The 19,322-nt window shown below is 36.0% G+C and overlaps 1 protein-coding gene across 1 annotated transcript in view; it reads left to right on the top strand.

The window, feature by feature from the left end:
• Nucleotides 1-19,322, top strand: part of IL1RAPL2 (interleukin 1 receptor accessory protein like 2) — a 1,092,642-nt gene that overhangs the window by 785,768 nt on the left and 287,552 nt on the right. Inside the window, exon 5 of the mRNA XM_032620989.1 lies at nt 12,977-13,051. Within this exon, the coding sequence (XP_032476880.1) occupies nt 12,977-13,051 (75 nt within the window). The remainder of the gene's footprint in view (nt 1-12,976; nt 13,052-19,322) is intronic.

A 19,322-nucleotide genomic window follows, 5' to 3' on the forward strand; every position in this document is an offset into this window, starting at 1 on the left:
ATTTTTTAAGCTTGTAAAGAAAAATCCAATCCCCTTACCAAGGCAGAAGCTGGCCGTGTGAGTTTTAGATCTGGATCTCTATACACAAGTACTGTGATTGCTCAAGGTATTGGAAAATGGGATTGTTAAAATGAGTGCAAATTGCTTTGGTGATCCTGTTGCTCTGTCTCTACCCTACTCCCACTTCTTCCCTTCAGTACCCTACCCTTGTCCTTTCAACCTTTCTCTCATTGCCATACCTATTCTCAGTCATACATTACATTGGGTTCTCTCCCTAAAAGTAGATACGGCTCAGTGTTTTCTTTAATTGGCCAATTAATAATAATTGCTACCATTGATTGAGAACTATGAGCCAGTTCTCTACTTTGCACTTCAGAAGCATCATCTCATTTAATCCTCATAACAATCCTAAAGAGTGGGTACAGTTACCATCCACAGTTATTCATTAAGGAAATGGAATCCTGGAGGAATTAAGAAATGTGATCAAGGTCACACAGTAGGTGGCAGATCCAGATTCAAACTCAGGTATTCTTAACCCAGAGTCTGTGCTTTAAACAGCAATATTATAGGGTTTATGACCTAGATAGTGGGTGGCAGATGTTTTTGAAAGTTGGAAGAGGCTTTCCTTTTAAAATCATAACATATAAGCAGCCATCTGCTCTGAATTAGAATGAGATCAGCCCAGTGCTGATGAACATCACAGACATTTCCAAGGTCTGGATACACATAAGACAGGCAAGGATGAGGAGCTTTTGCTGTCCCAGGAACTAAAATTCTCTCTTCAAGAAATGGACAGCGCTTTTTTCTTCTTTAAGGATCTCTGAGACTAAATGGCTATATGCTAGTGAGCTCCAGCTGTCAGGCTCAGGCTGAAGCATTCAGACAAAGATCCTGAAGGCCCCGGTTTTGGTTAGACATGTCAGTAACTTAGCAGGCTAAAAGCAGAGCAGTAGACACTGAGTCACCTAATACAGCAAGATCTGTCTGCAGTGTTGTAACAGGTTGATAACCCCAGGTAACCACCGCTACAGAAGAAAGTTCCTTGAAAAGCCTTTTGTTCTCTCACAAATGACCTGACCACTTCTTGACTAAAGACACTATTGGAGAAAGTGTGTGTTTGCTGTAGAAATATCCAGTGACACCAGATCAATATGGCATAAGGCCAGAGCAGCCTTGAGCACCTGGGTTTCATTTGTACTGGAATGTTCCGAAGTGAAGCATTAGTCCAGATCAGTGGATGAAGGGGTGGGGAGGGGGTACATGCAGACCCTCAGGTGGATTAACCCACACTTGGAAGCTGCTTCATTTCAACCAGTATGAAGAAGACTGTAATGTGGAGTGCCAGAGAGTGACTATCCTGTCATAACATTAGCCTGCCTTATGGTAATGAAAGGCTTCTTATTCAGAGATGCATATTCTCCTTCTGAGCATTGAGTCCAATCTCTTGACAAAATTATATCAGGAGATGAATGATACTGACAGCTGAGGAAGTGCTTATCCTATCAGAAAATATGGGTCTATCGTTAAAGTTCTACAGTTAGAGGGGAAGTTTATGAGGTTGATTAAAAATATCAAGGCATTCTGTTCTGGGATACTTGGATCCTACTTTGAAAAATTTCTGAGATTTCATATCTCAGTTTCTGAAGACAGCAATCCTTGCCCTACTAGCCACTCAGTTGGATTTAATGAGATAATAATTGAAAAGGGAAAGTGCTTTGTAAATTCGGTTTTTCCTTCTCTTGTCTTCAATTTTTCTGCATTCAAAAATTGTGTCTTGAAATCACTCAGCTTATATTTTCTCCTTGGAACTGAGAACAATCATAATTGGCTTCATTTGAAAATCAATTTCAACATCATACATCATCAACTTATATTTGATTAATTACAGTAGTGCTCATCAGTGTTTATGAAGACAGGGAACAAGCTTGGAAACTTCCCAGAGTGCTGCCATCATGTGGGAAATCAATCAAGATTTCGAAGGCCAGGTTCTGACTTCAGTGATGAAAATGGAAAGCAAAATGATTTTATTTTCAGATATATTTGTAGCAGGATAGAGTTGATTTGAAATACTATGACATATTCATCCTAGAGAGTTTTAGGGGGAAAGATCCCAGCTTTAATGTCAGATAGTTGTAGATTTGGGTAACATTTCTGCCACTTTTGCTAGCTGGTTATGCTACCCAACCTCTCTGAACCTTAATTTCCTCAACAATAAAACAGGATTTATAGTAGTGCTCACCTTATAGGAATGTTGTGAGGATTAAATGAAACTAGGAGACTACAGAATAGGAGTAAGGGAATTGGATTTAAAATCCTGGTTCTGTCCCTTAGTAGCAGGGTATCCTTAGGTGAGTAAATTAAGTTTTCTGAACCTCAGTTTCCTCATCTGCAAAGTCAAAATAATACCCTGCAATTTATAGTGTTTTTGATGACCATGCATTTGACTTGCTTTCATGCAAACAAATGGGTTAATCATGATCATGAAAAATTTTCTGGAAATGCACAGCTGACATGAAGGGATAATGCCCTGTGATTGATACCAGCTGTTTTTTTCAACTTCAGACCCCAAAGTCAGTCTTTATGTTAGAAAAGTTCTCCACTTAGGAGGACAATTTATTCCTGAGTTCTAAATATCACATCATGTTTAATGTCCACCAAAAGATTATTCTGTGAATTAGAAAATTATTCTTGGCATGAAATTTTGATTCTAAAGCAATTCCTTATTTAATGTCTACAGTTGTAGTCCTCATTAGGGACTATAAGCACATCCAAATGGATAAAATTGCTTAAGTGATATTCTGCTTTTTCTTATTCTTTTGCATTACAAAACATTATATTGATAGGCTATGGATGCCTAATCAGTTCAGTACTTGTAAATAAATAAATCATTAAGCTGAAAACAGAAGTATCAATACAAGCCCAATCTACTCAAATAATTAATTGTCTGGATGGACTTCTGTTTGAAAACAAAGATTATGTCCCTGTTCACAAACTGATTTGGCTGAAATGAGACCAGTAAATAAAACTTTATTTCATTAAAATACAGTGCATGCAATAATGTATGTTGTTGTTCCATATGACAGCCAAGAAGTCATATCCTTCTATAAATTCCATTTGTATTTTATTTGATTACCTGTTGTGGCATTTTAGTAGGCAGGATAATGGCCCCCCAAAGATGTCCACATCTTAATCTCTTAGGAATCTGTTAGGTTATATAGCAAAGGCAAATTAACGTTGCAAATGGATTTACGATTGCTAATCATGTGACTATAAAATAGGGAAATTAATCTTAATTATCCAAATGAGCCCAATAGAATCACAAGCATTGTTAAAAGTAGAAGAGGGAGGCAGAAGAGAAGGTTGGTATGATGTAATGTGGGAAGGACTCAACCTATTGATACCATTGCTGGCTTTGTAGATGGAAGAAGACCAAGCACCAAAGAATGTGGGCAGCCTCTATAAGCTGGGAAAGGAAAGGAAATAAATTGTCCCCTAGGGCCTCAGAAAAGGACACAGCTTTGCCAGCACCTTAATTTTAGTCCAGTAAGATCCACATCAGAATTCTGACGTCTTAAACTATAAAATAATAACAAATGTGTTGTTTTAAACCACAAAGTTTGTGGTAACTTGTTATAATAGCAAGAAAAACTAAAATAGACAATTTCCTCTTTTTGTCAGCCATTTGTACATGCCTATCTCTCATACTAGATTAACCCTTTTTATATGACTCCACATATTGTTCAAATTTGTGCTTTACATCCCCAACTCCAGCACAGGCACATACACTATTTATTACAGTAACTTTCTCTAATAGAACTATAAACATTTGTTAACTGATTGAAAGAATGAATGACACCAGATAATCCAAATTGAATTTTCATCCCACTCTTTGACTTGTAGAATTGTATAGATACAGTATAAGGTATTCAGTCAATTCATCCCCAAACTCCACTAATTAAATAAGTATTTTCTGAGATGTTTATATGGAAACAGGATATGTTTTGAATAAAAGAAACAGAGTCTTAAATCAAAAAACAAGGAAGAGGGGTAACGGTATAGAGTAGTGTCTATGAGCTCAGACTCAAGAGCCAAATAGACTTAGGCTGATTCCTGGACCCATAATGTATTTATCAGCAATATGACTTTAGGCAAGTCACTTAATCTCACTGAGCCTCAATTGTCTCATCTGTCAAATGTTGATAATGTTAGGACCTACTCCATGTATTGTCGTGAGGATTTAATGATGGAATGAATGTAAAAGAGCTTGGCGTGGAATGCATGCTTAGTCAATGTTAGCCATGGTGCAGCTGCAAGGATATTCAGGAAACATGGGTTTTAGTCTTCTGTTTGATCACTAATTTGTGATATGATATTCAGAAAATCCTTTCATTTTCTACCTTTCAGTTTCTTCGTCTTTCAAAATAGCCAGATGAATTAGACAAATAAGAGCCTGTCTAGCTCTAAAATTATCCATCCCAGAGTATCTTATTATATTCTTAAGCATAACTATCAGGACCAAATTTCTAGAATCTGACAGATCAGTAACCACAGAAGCCAATGAGGATCTTGATGCAAGTTGAAAATTGATCTATCTTATAAAGATACACAATGGAATACAATTTAGCTGTGAGAAAGAAGGAAATCCTGCCATTTGTGCCACCATAGATGGACCTGGAGGGCACTGTGCTAAGTGGAATAATTCAGACAAGAAAAATACTGCATGATATCACTTATACATGGAATCTAAAAAAGCTGAACTCATAGAAACAGAGACTGGTATGGTGGTTACCAGGGGCTGGAAGGTGGGAAAAATAAGGCAATGTTGGTCAAAGAGTACAAACTTCTTGTTGGAAGATGAATAAGTTCTAGGGATCTAATACACAGCATGGTGATTATAATGAACATTACTGTTGTATATACTTGAAAGCTGCTAAGAGAGTAGACCTTAAATGTTCTCACCACAAAAAAGAAATTATAATTATGTGACCTGATGGAGGTATTACTTAGCTATATGGTGGTAATTGTATTGCAATATATGTGTGTCAAATCAATAGATTGTATACCGTAAACTTACACAATGTTATATGTCAATTATATTTCAATAAAGCTGAAAAAAATTAAAACTGATCTATCTTCTATGTGTAATCTCTCATTGTTTTAGCATAAACTATATCCCAAGTTCTGTGCAGAACTCAGAAGTACACTATCTCAGGTAATTTATTTGATAGTAACCACATTTGGAATGTGTTAGACATCAACATTTAAGTGCCCAGAGAGTACTATTTCAAAGAGAGAAGGCAAAAATCTTTCTTGAGGGGGAAAAGGCAAAAGAGAAGAAAAAGCATGTTCTGTGAAGAGAAAAAAAAAAAAAAAAACTACCATCACAACCTCTGTTTAAGTTTCCATTTCCCCCAAGGTTGTTTTCTTTTCAAGTTTGAAGAAGTTGTTTTATGTCTGGGCGGATTTGTGCTGAATAAACATTGTTCTCTCCAGAGAAGAGCCCTGTGTTAAATGGCATCAAGAAGAAATTGCCCTGCCTTTATGCTCAAGTTTTCCCAAAGCTCATGCATTGCTCAAAACTCAAATATTAGTGGAAATAAATACGGAATCTAGAGGAAAGGGCACCTCAGGGCAACTTCACAGCACCCCTGAGCATTCAGGACCCTCAAGGCACATCCATTGAATTGCAAGGCAGCACAGGATCTTTGAGCCAGATGCCCAGAGCAGTTGCTAACAAGATCCTGAGCTGTGCCTGGGCAATGGCCTGGTAGGTTGCCCAGCACTTCCCTGGCAGCTTAGCATCTGCCTGTTAAAGGATCACCTATTGATTCAAAGAAAATACCTGACTTTATGTTTTAAATAAAGACAAATACTTGGAATGGCTTTAAATTATGGTAGGAGTATTTTAATTCAACTAGAATGTGTTTGTATTAAAAAGCAATTTAATCCTATGAATATGACCTCCTGTCTGTTTGACTCCGTGGTTCTCAATAATTTTATCTTTCAAATACACACATGAGGAACATGAGCCACCACCATCAATAATAGTGACTTACTAAAGGAAATTATTCTTAGTCAGTAGTAGGGAGGTGTGGGAGACACATATCTAAATATCCAAAGGTTGAGCCACCAGTGGTTTAAAACAAATCTCCAAATGACTCTTGGAATCACTGGCTTGATTTTTTTTTCTGACCCCATCTCAGCCTTTCTACTATAGTTGGAACACCTAGAGAATACATATTCTTTTTAGATGGAATTAATGGACAACATATGTCAGTCTGCCCCTCCTGTTTTATTTATTTATTTACTTATTTATTTGAATTTTATTTTATTGGTTTTTTTTACACAGCAGGTTCTTATTAGTTGGGATTGGGATTGACATATATACACTAATATGTATAAAATTCATAACTAATAAGAGCCCCTCCTATTTTAAATGAGGTAGGTATATTAGAGTTTTCGTGGAGAAAATATTTTTAAAAAATTAATTGCTATAGTGCTTAGTTGATGGAGGTAGTAACAGGCTGAAGTGAAAACAAGTGAAACACTGATGTATTTTTAAATTTAAACTATGCTGGGCTCTCTTTCCTAAGATATGTTAAGAAGTGGAGAAATCACTCATAATAATGCTGGTTGGAATCTTGAGGAAAATAACTGTATCTGTCTTCATTAACTTCCACTGAAGCCCACCCTGTCTGTTGACCAACACCAATATGAAGACAGGAGTAAAGAGAAGGGTCCTGGGGCCAATTATATGCCTGCTGTTTAACCCCCTACTAAGGAATAAAGCCTGCCCTTCCTCATTTCCAGACAATCCCTCAAAAGCAACTAGCCTTAGGAGAGGAGATTCAGGTACCTTAAGTTCATTCTAAGGTTTAAATTGCAGAGATTTCTTTGCAGCGAGTTTTGATTAGAGAGACACAACACTGGGTGTCTAAAAGCAGGCTGGAGAAGAAACTCCTCTGAAGTAAGGTACACAAAATGAGGAAGCTTAGGGCAAAGGAGACACATTGTATCTAAGACTGATCCTGTTTGGGTTAATAAGTTTGGAGGATTAAAGATAGTATTAAATAATCATATTTATTGTATATTTTTTCCTGAATGATCACCTAAATTAGGGAATTCTCAGTTTAGTAATCCTAGAAATGAAATATTCACAGTATATGGGACTTTATATTCACTAAGTAGCTAGTAAAATATGTGCCTCATAATTCAGAATTAGGAAGTCTCTAATGTTAATTCAGAAAGAGATATTCCTTTCCAAGAAATAATAATGCTTATGATGTTTCCAGAACTCAGCAATTTCTGGATTCATTCTGTGTTCAATTTATGAAATCTTGAAACTAGTTGACTACTTTGGCTAGACTTGGATAATCTCCCTTCATGATTACAGGAAACCTTTAAGGATATTAACAAGATCCTTGACTCTCCCTAGATCTAATTTGTTTAGTAAGGACCTCCATTTTCTTTTCCCATGTGAAGACTATTCCCAAGTCTTTTTTCTGAAGATCTTTGGTTCCCTCAGAACATCAGAGAACCTAGGTTTCCTGCAGGGCAGTGGTTCTCAACCTGGGGTGATTTTGCTCCCCAGGGGCATGTGCCAATATCTGGACATATTTTGGGGTTTTACAACTGGGGGAAGGTGCTACTAGATTTAGTGGGTAGAGGCCAGGGATGCTGTTAAACATCCTATAATGCACAAGACAGCCACCTACAAGAGAGAATTATCTGGCACTGAAAATTAATATTGCTGAGGTTGTGAAAGCCTGCTTTAGGGAGATTCTTGTTTTCCTCAGTGTGTGCATGCAGTCTTAGCGAGGGCTGGAGTTAAAAACTTATCCATTCATCCTCTCCTGGGATTTTGAATCTTGATCAAAGTGACACAAGGACAGAAAACAAGTTACAACACAATAAAACAAAACAAATTAAACACACACACACACAAACCAGTTGGAGTGAATTCAGTCCTGTGATGGGATCAAGATGAAATTGTTGTGCAGTCCCTTTTGCCTGTACATCTAGACCTAGCCTGGTTTCTTTCCTGTATCTAAACTTAGTTCCCCAGACATCCTGTCCATCATTGAGACATCCTTCTGATAAATTCCCTTTTTGCTTAAATTAGCAAGAGTGTGTTTCTCTTCCTTGTAACCTAAGAACCTTATTGGAGAAACCCATTTTTAGAGAAAGAATACAATGGGAAAATAATTTGAAGATTGAGTTTATTTGTTCCACAGTGTCAGACACTACCTTGATTGTTGGGTTATGTGAGACATGATTCTTGTCATCTAGGAACTTCAAAATCTAGTTAGGGAGACTAGATATACCCATATAAGGTGAAGTTTAATTCGTTTTCAAAGAAATGTATGCTGTGAACCAACTGAGTGGTTCAAAGAAATAGTAAATGCTTTAGGGTTTCAGAGACAGGAAAGGTTTGTTTGGGCTTTTATTAGGGAAGGTTTTCTGGAGGATGTTGGACTTAAACTGACTTTTGGAAGATAGATAGGACTTGGGATGGCAAAAAGGAAGGGGAAGGTCTTAGACACTGTGGGCACGGTGAGATCAGACATTACGCATTTCAGATCCCTCTTTTACAAGCTCCTTGACTTTGGGAAAGTTATTTGTAAAATGTAATATAAAATGCCTTAGAACAGGGCCTAGCACACAGCAGATACTAAATAAATGATAACTATGGTAACTATTATTATTTGTCTCTAAGCTTAGGGAAAGTGTTTAAGCCAAGATGCAGAGTTGGAAATTAATGCAATGTCTAAATAAGGAAAGTAACTTGGCCAAACAAAGCACAGATAAAGTAGAAGAGTGGGTAAGAAGACAGGAAGGGTTTTTCTAAGGCTATATCATGACTGCCTTTATGTTTACACCTGACAGGTTCAGATTTTATCCTCTTGTAAATGTAGGGGTCATTGGGAGATTTTGTATGGTTAAATGTTGTGGTGAAAATAATGATTTTTGAATGTGATTTCAGTGCTGATACATTGAATGGATTTGGAGAGATCCATTTCATTGACCTTAACATACACATTTCATAATGCCTTCATTCCTAGAAATTAAATAGCTACTTTGTGATCCTACTGGGTTCGTACACTTAGTGTCCTTTGCATCAAGCTGTCCTTCTACTCCCTTCCACTTGGCTTGCTAGCAAGTCTAATTAAAGAGACAAATCAACAAAAGAGGACAATGAAACTTGTAATAACTGTATGTAACACTTAGGCAATATAGTCACATAAATTGATTTATTCAAACAGTTAATTCTACTGATTTCTTATACTAAGTTCATAGAAATTTGCCAATCATTTCAGCCAAATAAATTGATCTGGTTATATAGCTAGACACACCTTTGCCTGCAATAGAAAAGAAAGAGCTAATTTGGACATTCTCAGGAAAGTTAGTGTTGAACATATAAAACCTAGCTTTGGGAAGAAGCAGGCAGTAACAGTCATAGCTACACTAGCACATTAAGACTAATACCATGGTATACTCAGTAGAGCAATTATAGTTAAGGATAATTAAACATAAGCAGCTACAGAGGGAAATGCAGGGAGGAATTGTGGACTGAAATGTTAGTACCAAACTGCATCCCTTGCTCCCAATCTTTCAATCAAAGCATGAAGCTTGAGCAGAAAATTGAAAGACTAGCTCAGACCCCAGTTAATCCCTCTAGGGGTCCAGGATAAGTTTTCTAATAAAATTGTAAATCCCCACTGTGTTGTTCATGGGATCTAGTATTGACAGTTCTCCCCTTCATTTCCCAAACAATAACTGTGATTTTCAGATGAGATTTTTTTAAAAAGAAGAAAAATGAAATGAGCTTGCCTACTTATGGCAGCATGTGCTCTAGCTAATCTGCAAATGCTATAGTTATGCTGGGCGCTGATAGATTTGTCTCTGGGCTGGTGGTCAGGATCCAGATGAACTGCTGCAGTTCCTGCTTTATCATCACAAACGTTTTGCACTTCTTGGCAATTCCCAGGCCTAGACATGATATTGGAATTTAATGAGGTTCCACGCCCATACATCCCACTGGGATGCATTAGGATAAGTGTAAGTTCATCTCCTTTCATTCATGAGTTTAGGGAAAAAAACGTATGTGCATGGAATGTTCTACAGAAACTCTGTTTCAGCTGGCTGTTTGCCACAAAGCCACTCCCACTGGCCTGGGAAACTTAGCTTAATTAGTTTGTAGTCAAAGAGACTAAAACCATTGATTCAGTACTGAGCATTTTTACCTGTTCTGCCTACAACTTATATCTATCTTCCTATCCATTCTGCATATAGGGGCTTTTGGTCACAAGGGGGCACCAAATGAGACAATGCAAGCTTCATTTAGCTTCATCTCTAAGGTGGCCATAATTGTAACCATCTTCCTTACCTTCCAAGGTCATTGTGTAGATCACATGAACTAATGTATCTGAAAGCACCTTAAAAATTATGAACCACCTGTAAATGTAAGGCACTTAAAATTATCATTAATATTAATAAATTTTAGTAATTGACATTTAACAATAATAAAATCAGAGTAAGTATATCCATAGTCCATGGCAGGAAGTAAGGATGGGGGGCAACAATGACTCTAGATTCATATCCTGATGAAAGTAAAACAAAATATTCATCTTTGAGCATTAAATACATTACCTACAGTTACTTCCCACCTACCACATCCCAATTAATACATTTGCAGGCAAGACATATTTGAAAATAATACTAAGAACAGTTTCCAGCAATCTAAGTGTCAATAATCTGGATGTGTAAGGCAAATTGACAATAATTATGCCAAGTAACCAAAATAATTCTTTTATAAATAAAATGTAGGTGGCTGGAATTTTAAAATTTTTATTCATGTTTTGAATACACAGTATATGAATGTTGTTCAAAATGTATAACAGGTATACAGTGAAAATTAAATCTTCCTCTGCTGGCCAGTACCTCCCTAACCCAACCTCACCCACCACTATTCCCCAATCACCTAGCTCATCTCCTCAAAGGAAATCACTGTTATGAGTTTCACATGTATCCATTCAGAAATATTCCACACTTGTACAAATATATATATATGCACAGCACGTGTGCGTGCACACACACACACATGTATATTTTTTACACAAAGGATAGTATACTGTGCACACTGTTTGGAACATTGCTTTTTCATTGAATAGTATATCTTAGAGATATTTCATAATAGACATACAGATTTACCTAATTCTTTTAAGTAGATGTATTGTAATATATAATTATATGGAAGTAACATAATATTATTTAACCAGCCTCTTACTGATGGATATTTTGGTAGTTCTCAATATTTTCCTATTCCAAATGATAGCAAACAACAAAACTGAACATCTGTTGTGACTGGATTTTGAATACAAATATTTAAATTTTGTTTAAAAGCATATCCTTTATATTTCAAATAATATTTAAATATTGATATAAGGTTATTAAGAGTAACTGAAATATTGAAGAAATGAAGACTATAGATATTGTATTTGTGTGTTTGCCTGTATTATGCCAAAATTAGCTTAGTTGGAAAAATATATCATTCAATTCCATAAGGACAAGATGCATTACAGGCCATCAAAAAGATTTGTTGGAAAATGAGAACAAGTCACTAAAATTTTTCCTTAGCAGTTTGGATATCAGGAAGATAAAGCTAATGTTATGTAAAGCTCTTTCCTGGTGCATTTTTTGTTATCAACAATTATTTTGGAAATATCACCAAATTTGTATATTTCCCTAACTTTTCCTATCATTTGATCAACTTTTGTTTCTCTCTTTCTTTTCTAAATATCTTTGCAAATATGAGATGAACTTCTCTCAGGTCGGCACAGAATTCCTAAACCACTCAATTAACAATGGGTTAATGATTATCTCTTTCATACCCAGCTATATTCTATGTCTCTTGTGAATTACAAAGACTTATAAAACATTTCCCTTTGATAGGTAAGAGTCTAGTTGGATAGTTGAAGTAAGGCATAAATACGGGAACAAGTAAGAGGAACTCAGGGTATAAATAATAGCTTCATATAAGTTTTGTCACAAAGCATTTTATGTCTGTGTGTGCCAAGTCCTGACACTTCTTTCTTCTAGGTGCCTCTCTAAGTTCTACCTCTATTCCTCGATTTGTGTTATTAATTTTTCTTGCATTTCTTTTTCCTTACTCTGCCTTTCCAAATCTTCTCCATTCCTTAAGATCTGTGTGGAGACTCATTTCCTTCATAAAACTTTGCCCGACCCTGACAACAAATATTGACCTCTCCTTTCTCCATTCCTTTACCACATATAGCCTTAGAGATGAAATGCTACAATTTTATTTTTACTAAATTGTATTCTTTGTTCATCTCTTTATTTTCATGTGCTAATTCTGTGTTCATAGTCCTAGATTATATATTGAAGGCAAATATAAAGATTTTACTTCTTTTCCCTTAGCACTTAGCATAGGACTTAGTGGACAAAAGATGCTCAATCAGTATTTTTGATCATTTATCCTAATGAGGGTACCAGTGTTTTATCATATTGTTTTAGAGATTGAGGTGGGGAGTGAGGGATGATTCAGAGGTATAGAAGGTTTAGTCCACCATAAATGTCCATTAGGGTTATATTTCATTAAGAATATTTAGTACCACAAAGTGGGTATGAAGATTTAATGTTTATATGATTATACTCTTAAAATCTGTATTTCTTTACACTCACAAGCTTATAAAACCACTCAAAATAGACCATTCGTTTGATCTTGTTGGAAAGTGTAGCTGTCAAAGTGGCATATTCACAGTGAGTCAATGGTGCTCTAAATGTGCTGGGAAGTGGAGATTGTATGGATAGAGTAACAGCTCAAGTAGGAACACTGTCTAATAAATGTTTACGTACTGTCAAGTCTACAAACTTTAAATATCATACGCGATAGAATCTTTCTCATCCTGTAATTTATCTCAATTTTTCCATTACCTTATTTCATTTTCTCTTCTAGCTTTACTCACAGACAAACCTCCCAAGCCATTGTTCCCCATGGAGAATCAGCCAAGTGTTATAGATGTCCAGCTGGGTAAGTCTCCTTCTGGGAATAATAGGTCCTAAACTTCCTCTCTGTTAACAGATGGGGAAAATTGCATGAACCAGGAAAGGTTTATTGCTACTGTTATTACATTCAAATCAATTTGTGTCTGCTCATCTATAACCCTGGAGTTCATTGCAATAGCAGTTTAAGGAAATGAGTTTGTATTTCATCAAGGAATAGTAATACTAAGTGGTTACACTGGGTATTAAGTGTGCTGTAGGACAGAGCTTTTTAACTCTGTGATTGATAGATTCCTGGGTGTCGTGAACTGGTGATTGGTACAGAAAACTTTTCATGCTTGTCAGTCCCAAATTTTTATTTAGAGAGCACTAACTCCTGGAGAACAAGTCCTTTTTTAAAATAAAAGAGCCCCTCAGTACAGACTTTAAAACGACCTGATAATATTATTTCCAATGGCACAATCCAGGGCTATTTAAAACGTATTTTTAGGTTGAGATCCTAAATATTTATGAATTATCTGGAGTAGGAAAAAATAACAAGTTGATTCATGGGTGCTAGTGCCTTTTTACAGATTCAAAGTCACAAGGTGTTGAGCTTCCTGCCACTAAACCTTATGTTTCAAGAAATTTAAGCTTGAAACTCAGAGGTCTGCTAGGGTCTCTTTCAAACCACGGCCTTTACTCTAAACTATATTATTTAACATCTGTGAGCTTTCATCTATCTTGGGTTTTATTCTATTCTTCAGTTCTAATAATTTCTTCAATTCTAAATAAGAGAACTGGGTAAATATGCTGGGAACATATTAGTCGTACTTTGGGCATATGACATTGAAATATGTGACCAGTGGTACCTACCAATTATATAGCTAGGGAAGATGAATTGGCCCCAATATTTCAGTCACTTCAGAAGTTTTTGACTCAACTTTTGATCTTTCCAATCCAACTTGGATTGTTAGAGACTTATTTCTATCTTAAAAATAGGTGAGAGAAAATTACATTCCTAAGAGCTTGTTCATTTTTTAAGAATGAAATATAACACATTATAGTTAATGTAACCTAGCAGTATGAGTACCAGAGTTAAGTATTTTAAAACAAAAAGAAAATAATAAACATGTTGTTAAGAGTGGGATGGTGAATATTTTGTTGATAATGTTGAAGATTAGACTATGGCTGTCTCCCCAGCACTTGTATATTATTTTGCAGAGTCATCACATTTTGTTAAAGCCAAATCTAGATGTGCAGACATGCTCCTTCAGTAAGTTTTATATACTCACATCTTTCCATCCACACTGATATAAAATACCTCAAGGGTACTCTGGTTTGCCAGGGGTTACATGAAGCCATAAGATGATCTTGTATCATTTGTTGAAGATTCAAGTGAATAAGTTATTTCTATATGAAAACATAAACTAAAGAGTAGCAAGCAAAATTCACACAACTATTTCAATTAAAACATGACTAAATTTTGTGTTTGTGGCCCCTAGGGGGATACTTCTTCATTCTCCTCTGCCATTAAGCAAACTTCAACAGAAAAGTTTGAGGAGTGTTGCTCTAAAGGAAGGAGGGAGACCCTTGTAGGGAGTAAATTTCATTCAGATTCACTGGGCGTCACACTTGTCTGTTGTATTCAGGACATCTCTAAGATGTGTACTTTTTATAAATATGTATTCCAACATAGGTATGTATACCAAAATAACTCACCAACACCACCCTGTAAAATCATTAAAGTAACTTGCCTCCAATTTACATTAGATGCAAGGCTGAACTTTTCAGTTTTTAGTTTGTTACAGAATTTGGAAACAACTTTATTGACAGAAAAATGGAGACCTGCCCATTTTTCATTCCAGAAAGGCTGTTTCTCCAAGATGCTAAATCGACCATGTAATTCAGAGAAAGAAAAACAAAATCACTTAAACAAGATCTTTGGCATTTCAAGGAGCACATGACTGGTTAATTTTAAGTGATTTTAACTTTTCCACAGATTTATTTAGTACTGTTTATTCACAACTGGAAATTATTTTGTAATTTACTCATGCCTCAATAGTAAGGTGATGTTAGAAGCACTATAAATGCAAGAGAGCGCTTCAGTGTTGGTGGGGGCTCTGCAGTCAGCATGATGAGGGCTTAGAAACGCTAGGCATAAAAATGAGCTAGAGAAAGATAACTGTGGTGATTGGACATCCCTGTCTATATCTTGAAAACTTTTAGAATTAACTAAGATCTCAAAACTTCTAGAAATTATTTTCCTTCATTTTTTAAAGTTTACCTAGCACATGCAGTTTTACACATCCTTAAACTAAAACTAAAATTAGAACTACCCAAAATACAACAATCCAATCTAAATGGCTAAGCACATTACCAAGTTCAGTTTTGTCAAATCCCAATATTTGAAAATTTGGGATAGCATTGTAGTGGATTAAATTTAGCCCCAGATTTTCTCCTATTCCTACCATCTAAACAGTTTCTCATCCCCCTCCCCTTGAATCTGGTTGGCCTAGGATATACTTGACCAATAGAGTATGGCAGAAATGATATTCTGAGATGTTGGAGGTTGGGTAAAAAGGAATCTTGTAACTTCTCTTTGGATCTCTTGGTCTGGTCTGAAACTACCATGCTGTGAGAAACTCAGGACACATGTAGAAACCCTAGAGGTTGAGATGCCATGTGGAGAAAGAAAGGCCAATAAAACACCAAGGCACCAGACATGTGAGTGTATGAACCCATATTGGAAGTGGATCCTCCAGTCCCAGATGTCCTGACCTATGCCATGTAGTTCAGAGATAAACTACTGAGCTGAACTCTTCTTAGATTTCTGACCCAAAAAGTCATAATCAAACAAAAAAATGGTTATCACTAGTCACTAAGCTAGGTATAGTTGGTTAAACAATAGACACCTGGAACAAACATTAATTAATTTTCTCTAGAACATTTTGAAGTCCATTTTATCCATGAACAAGAGTCTCATGCAGGCATTTTATGCAAAGTTAGAAATATTGTAGGAAATATTTGAGTATCAGCTTCAAGATAGTTTTAGAAAGCATGATCTAGAATTATTATTTATGTGTTTGTTTGAGGGTTGCACTCAGTTATCAGTTCTGCACATTTGTAAAGGCAATCCAGTAAATGAAAATTTTCAGTCCAGATGAACAGTTTTTAGTGCATGGAGTTGGCATCAGTACAGATATTTTGTTGTGTCTCTAGAGGAAAATAAACATCTTGACTTTCTCTCTTCTATAGTGTAATCCATTACTCATCCACAAGGTTATAGAAATTTACATATTTTTGCTGACATAGTGATGACAGTTTGGTTGTTGCTAAATTTTGTTCACACTATAATGCTGAAAGAAGATTAATCTTAACAAATAACTATATATATTGAGATGATAAACATGTTCTTAACAAAATAATATTAAAATTACTGCTCTCACAAAGCAAGCCTATTCAGCTAAAGCTGCCTGTGGTAATGTATGAAATATAAAGATAAAAGCAATGTATAAAACACACACACAAATCCAGTTTGGCCCTATTACCTTCCATTTATTTTCTCCCTCTGAAAGTAGAAAAAAATAACACTGCATCACAGTATATTAATTTATATTGTACTTTAATACGAAATTATTAAAGCATCATAGTGATATCTGCCCCACTTGAAATGTATTGATGCTAGGTAGACCCTCTTTTGGATACTGTTTCTCTTATAGAACACAAACGCATGCTTTACAAACTGTTACAGACTCCTAGAAACTTTGAAAAAGCCATGAACAAATGTGGGTGAAAAGATTTGAGATCTGACATTTCATTTCAGTTAATGGTGAATTAGGAAATGTGCCCTGTTCCTCTCATTGATGATGATAACTATTTTCCTGGGAGTTCCTAAGACTTAAACTACCAGTCAGTGTTATGCATAAAATAAATATACCAGGAAGAAATAGAAAACATGAACAGACCAAACACAAGCACTGAAATTGAAACTGTGATTAAAAATCTTCCAACAAACAAAAGCCCAGGGCCACTTGGCTTCACAGGCGAATTCTATCAAACACTTAGAGAAGAGGTAACACCGATCCTTCTCAAACTCTTCCAAAATATAGCAGAGGGAGGAACACTCCCAAACTCATTCTACGAGGCCACCATCATCCTAATACGAAAACCAGAAAGAAAGAAAACTACAGGTCAATACAACTGACGAACATAGATGCAAAACCCCTCAAAAAAATACTAGCAAACAGAATTGAATAGCACATTAAAAGGATCATACACCATGATCAAGTGGGGCTTATCCCAGGAATGCAAGGACTCTTCAATATATGCAAATCAATAAAAGTGATAAGCCATATTAACAAATTGAAGGAGAAAAACCATATGATCTTCTCAATAGATGCAGAAAAAGCTTTTGACAAAATTCAACACCCATTTATGATAAAAACCCTCCAGAAAGTAGGCATAGAGGGAACTTACCTCAACATAATAAAGGCCATATATGACAAACCCACAGCCAACATTGTTCTCACTGGTGAAAAACTGAAACCATTTCCTCTAAGATCAGGAACAAGACAAGGTTGTCCACTCTCACCACTATTATTCAACATAGTTTTGGAAGTTTTAGCCACAGCAATCAGAGAAGAAAAAGAAATAAAAGGAATGCAAACCAGAAAAGGAGAGGTAAAGCTCTCACTGTTTGCAGATGACATGATATTATACATAGAGAATCCTAAAGATGCTACCAGAAAACTACTAGAGCTAAACAATGAATTTGGTAAAATAGCAAGATACAGAATTAGTGCACAGAAATCTCTTGCATTCCTATTCACTAATAATGCAAAATATGAAAGAGAAATTAAGGAAACATTCCCATTTATCATTGCAACAAAAAGAATAAAATAACTAGGAATCAACCTACCTAAGGAGACAAAAGACCTGTATGCAGAAAACTATAAGACACTGATGAAAGAAATCAAAGATGATACAAACAGATGGAGAGATATACCACGTTCTTGGATTGGAAGAATCAACATTGTGAAAATGACTATACTACCCAAAGCAATCTGCAGATTCAGTGCAATCCTTATTAAACTGTTAAGAGCATTTTTCACAGAACTAGACCAAATAATTTTACAATTTGTATGGAAACACAAAGGACCCTGAATAGCCAAAGCAATCTTGAGAAAGAAAAACGGAGCTGGAGGAATCAGGCTCCCTGACTTCAGACTATACTACAAAGCTACAGTCATCAAGATGGTATGGTACTGGCACAAAAACAGAAATACACATCAGTGGGACAGGATAGGAAGCCCAAAGGTAAACCCATGCACATATGGTCACCTTATCTTTGACAAAGGAGGCAAGAATGTACAATGGAGAAAAGACAGCCTCTTTAATATGTGGTGCTGGGAAAATTGGACAGCTACATGTAAAAGGATGAAATTAGAAAACTTCCTAACACCATACACAAAAATAAACTCAAAATGGATTAAAGACCTAAATGTAAGGCCAGACACTATAAAACTCTTAGAGGAAAACATAGGCAGAACACACTATGACATAAATCACAGCAAGATCCTTTTTATCCACCTCCTAGAGAAATGGAAATAAAAACAAAAATAAACAAATGGGACCTAATGAACCTTAAAAGCTTTTGCACAGTGAATGAAAACATAAACAAGAGGGAAAGACAACCCTCAGAATGGGAGAAAATATTTGCAAATGAAGAAACTGACAGAGAATTAATCTCCAAAATAGACAAACAGCTAACGCAGTTCAATATCAAAAAAACAAACAACGCAATCCAAAAATGGGTGGAAGACCTAAATAGACATTTCTCCACAGAAGATATACAGATTGCCAACAAACACATGAAAGGATGATCAACGTCACTAATCTTTAGAAAAATACAAATCAAAACTACAATGAGATATCAGCTCACACTGATCAGAATGGCTATCATCAGAAAATCTACTAGCAATAAATGCTGGAGAGGGTGTGGAGAAAAGGGAACCCTCTTGCACTGCTGGTGGGAATGTAAATTGATACAGCCACTATGGAGAAGAGTATGGAAGTTCCTTAAAAAACTAAAAATAGAACTACCATATGGCCCAGCAATCCCACTAGTGGACATATACCCTGAGAAAACCATAATTCAGAAGGAGACATGTACCACAATATTCATTGCAGCACTATCTACAATAGCCAGGACATGGAAGCAACCTACGTGTCCATCATCAGATGAATGGATAAAGAAGATGTGTCACATATATACAATGGAATATTGCTCAGCCATAAAAAGCAACAAAATTGAGTGA

This window comes from Phocoena sinus, chromosome X, assembly GCF_008692025.1.
Source record: "Phocoena sinus isolate mPhoSin1 chromosome X, mPhoSin1.pri, whole genome shotgun sequence".
In the NCBI taxonomy this organism is placed as follows: domain Eukaryota; kingdom Metazoa; phylum Chordata; class Mammalia; order Artiodactyla; family Phocoenidae; genus Phocoena; species Phocoena sinus.